This window comes from Habropoda laboriosa, unplaced genomic scaffold (genome assembly GCF_001263275.1).
Source record: "Habropoda laboriosa isolate 0110345459 unplaced genomic scaffold, ASM126327v1 scaffold469, whole genome shotgun sequence".
Classification (NCBI taxonomy): Eukaryota; Metazoa; Arthropoda; class Insecta; order Hymenoptera; family Apidae; genus Habropoda; species Habropoda laboriosa.
In genome coordinates this window covers 587,803-591,221 of record NW_017100616.1, presented here as the reverse complement: position 1 = coordinate 591,221, position 3,419 = coordinate 587,803, and the positions used below count along the sequence as shown (strand labels likewise).

General features: G+C 26.6%; 2 protein-coding genes across 2 annotated transcripts in view; one reads left to right on the top strand and one right to left on the bottom strand.

The window, feature by feature from the left end:
* LOC108576721 (kinetochore-associated protein 1) overlaps nucleotides 1-2,270 on the top strand; it is an 8,613-nt gene extending 6,343 nt beyond the window's left edge. The window contains 8 exon segments of the mRNA XM_017939778.1: nucleotides 16-474; nucleotides 556-644; nucleotides 745-1,106; nucleotides 1,182-1,367; nucleotides 1,457-1,688; nucleotides 1,751-2,021; nucleotides 2,024-2,124; nucleotides 2,226-2,270. Of these exon segments, the coding sequence (XP_017795267.1) occupies nucleotides 16-474; nucleotides 556-644; nucleotides 745-1,106; nucleotides 1,182-1,367; nucleotides 1,457-1,688; nucleotides 1,751-2,021; nucleotides 2,024-2,124; nucleotides 2,226-2,270 (1,745 nt within the window).
* A 193-nt stretch (nucleotides 2,271-2,463) lies between these two features.
* Nucleotides 2,464-3,330, bottom strand: LOC108576720 (uncharacterized protein C6orf203 homolog). Its single transcript, XM_017939775.1, has 4 exons — nucleotides 3,111-3,330; nucleotides 2,864-3,012; nucleotides 2,728-2,800; nucleotides 2,464-2,655 (listed from the first exon to the last, which is right to left on the bottom strand). Exons 1-4 carry the CDS (start codon nucleotides 3,303-3,305, stop codon nucleotides 2,464-2,466), a joined length of 609 nt encoding a protein of 202 aa, XP_017795264.1. The 5' UTR covers nucleotides 3,306-3,330.
* Between the last annotated feature and the right edge of the window lie 89 nt (nucleotides 3,331-3,419).

Sequence of the window (3,419 nt, the reverse complement as noted above, 5' to 3'; positions counted from 1 at the left end):
AAATGTTTAATAAAGAATATATATTTAATTATTATTCTAAACGTAAATATTGTAATTGTTTTAGTCAACCGACACAAATAGAATGTGATGAGTGGACGCATCTCCATCCAGGATATACATCTTTACCGCCTATAGCAGAATGGCGTTTGCCTTTTTTACCTAAAGTCGAATTGTGGAAACTGATAAATATATATTTTTTTTTAGCTCCTGAATTAAATCTAAAAACTTATGAAAAATGGCTAGATATTGCCCCCATTCTTAAAATACAACCTCATATCATATGTACATTAGCCATAAAAGGAGAAATATTGCGTGCTTGGGGAAATAAACATAAAACTGATAAATGGTCTCTTTGTTCAAAAAATAGTAGTTTGCTAAGTGATATAAAAAAATGTATAGAACGAATGACTGGTCCAGATGCATTATATTATGGCACAGCAGCATTATATTATGTTGTGAATCATACACCACCAGGTATTATACTTGTTGTTAAAAAATATACTTTACGATATTGTCCTGACAAATCAAGATAAAATAATCTTTCATTTTCATTAGGTGCTGATCAAGTGGCAGCAGTTGAAGAATGTTACAAATATGCTCAACTATCAGCTCAGGAATCTACGTTTGAAGAGGGAATGCTACAGGTATATTTTTCTGTTCCGTTTAAAGTTACTTCATAAACATAATTTATTTTAACAGAAGTTATATTTAATTTTTAATATAATCTATAATTTCCTGTTTTAGAAAATAAAATTTAAATATTTGCGTTTTACATCAGAACATATTTTATATACACACGGATTAGGAAATAAAGATTATTTATCGTTTATTGAAAATCCGTATAAATTAGTCCGTGAATTATATGCAGATGAAAGCATACCGCAAAGGTATCGATGTGTCACTGATCATAGGCCTGATATAAATTCTGCAGTTAATTCTATTAGTCTGTTATTTTCTATTAACGTAGTAAAACTACGAATGGAATTATTACAAGAATGGTTACAGCCAGATATTAAATATGTAAAGTTTAATCATAGTGTAACAGAAACACTTTCAGTCACGACAAATTCGGAACTAAATTTAAATTATGATGATAACTTATTAAGGTACATTAGCACATTTAGAATATTCTTTTTGTGTACATTCTGTAGAAAATTTAGTCATTTATTATATGTTTTTAGAGCATGCTACATTATGGAACATGGAAATGTTGAATTATCAGCAAACTTTCTCATAAACATGGGTTTTGGGGATACAAATGAAGATTATAGTCCTGAAGTACGGTATAGAGCTCTTCACGTATTACAAAGTATTATTGATACTGCTAAATTAGAAGATCTAACTAAACGTGATTATCAAACGATCAGGTATTACATAATAATTTATAGTAAATGTTCCTTTCTAATTATTTTGTATTTATAATTTTATTTGTTACATTTAAATAATTCTGTTTCAGTAACTATATGAAATCTCTGAAATACATAGGAAAACTAGAACTGTTAGGAATAGGCTACAGTATAAATACATTTGAAACATGTTCTAAACTTGAACTTATACAAATTTTATGGAAAACACAAAGTTATTCATCACAAGCACTTATTATTATTGCACAACTTTGCATCGATTTTGAGATACATGAATATTCACTATGGGATCAAAATTTAACTAAATTAGCTAAATTATTAATGGTAAATAAATTACATGTGTAAAATGTATAAAAATATTTTATATGTTTCTATTATATTTTTAGGTCAATGAATTGAAAAAAATTTTACCGCAAGTACGAAATATAAGTATCATTGTAAATTCCAATGGATATCTATTAGGGTGGGAAGTAATAATTCTAGAACCTTTTAGAAAAATGGATATATATCCGACTTCTGAACAAATCGATAATTGTATTGAAGCTTTACACTTTTTATATTCTTGTCCTGTTGTACACATGCTGAATTTCTATGACATCATAAAGTATTGTTTTGAGTGCCAGCAACCTCATTTAGCACTTGCATTTTTACCTTTTTTGAGTTAATTTTTTATTAGAAAATGAAACATATCTCTAATATCTCGAATATATTGGAAAATTTAAATAACTTATTCTTAAATGGAATCCTTTGCATAGCTTATGTAAGTATATGTAGTACTAACTTTTTGTTTTAGTTTGTTCAAAATTTATAATGCATGCATTCTTTAAAATACAACTTCCAACTCAAGATATATTCTTTTAGTGTACCAAAGTTATACAAAGTACACAAGCACAGATCAGCTCCTAATAAAATATGAATAAGATTTCTTATTTTCAGTAAATAAATTTATTAATTTTTGTATCATACAAATATTTTTAAATTTAATTAAATTATTACATTTTGAGATCTATAATAATTAGAAATCTGTACATTTTATTTACATAATTTGTCATACATATTTGTAGGATATAAATTTTGTATACTTACCACTTACATAATTTTATTTAGCCTTATTCCATTTGTCATTGTAATCTTCAATTAATAAAGATTTATTTTGAACTAATTTTACTAAAATAACATCTGATTCGCTGTTTATGTTAGCTGATAGTAGTATACATCGATTTACTATTAAGTTAGCAGGATTATCAGGACTTTTGGAAACAATATAATCTATTTCATCTCCAATTTGAACCTACATATGTAAAATATAATGTATTCCTGTTTTAGTAGATTATATTTTTTACGTTATTCTAAATGTTCATACCATTTCACTCTTTTTTAAACATTTATTTCCATTTAGACGCAAATTACTCTTGTAAAATTCTTTCTCCAGTTTACTACAAACAGAAATAGATTATAATGTTTAAGCAATATTTTAATAAACAATAATATTAACGTACGTGCGTGATATTCCAAATCCAACTTTAGCGACAACATCCAATCGAAGAGAAGGTACTGTACTTTTAATTATTTTCGCCTTTTCGGTATTTAAGTAATCATCAACATCTAATTCACCTTCGTTTTCTTGCTCTTGTTCTTCATGCTTGTTCTACATATACAAATAAACATAATGAATATAAAGTTTATTTTACGTCCAATATGATGTATTTTGATAATTTTGACGATTTTACGATAAAATGATCTTACATGTTTTGATATGCTTATTTTGCTCTTGAATCTTTTGAATGTTACAAAAGCAAGGTTCTGTTGTAAATGTGAACAATCTACAAATAAACTATATCGGCCATGATTAAACTTTGATATATTTTTTGATGCACAAAACATGTGTGTATTTGTACATATTGTTCTCTGTACAATATTAAAAACTGCTCTATATAACATTGCTTAGAATTACACGTTCCAAAAATTACAGGTTATGGATACTTATAGTGATATATTCATAGAAGTTAGAGGAAACGTTTGATGAACTATATATACTTAATATATGTATCCCTC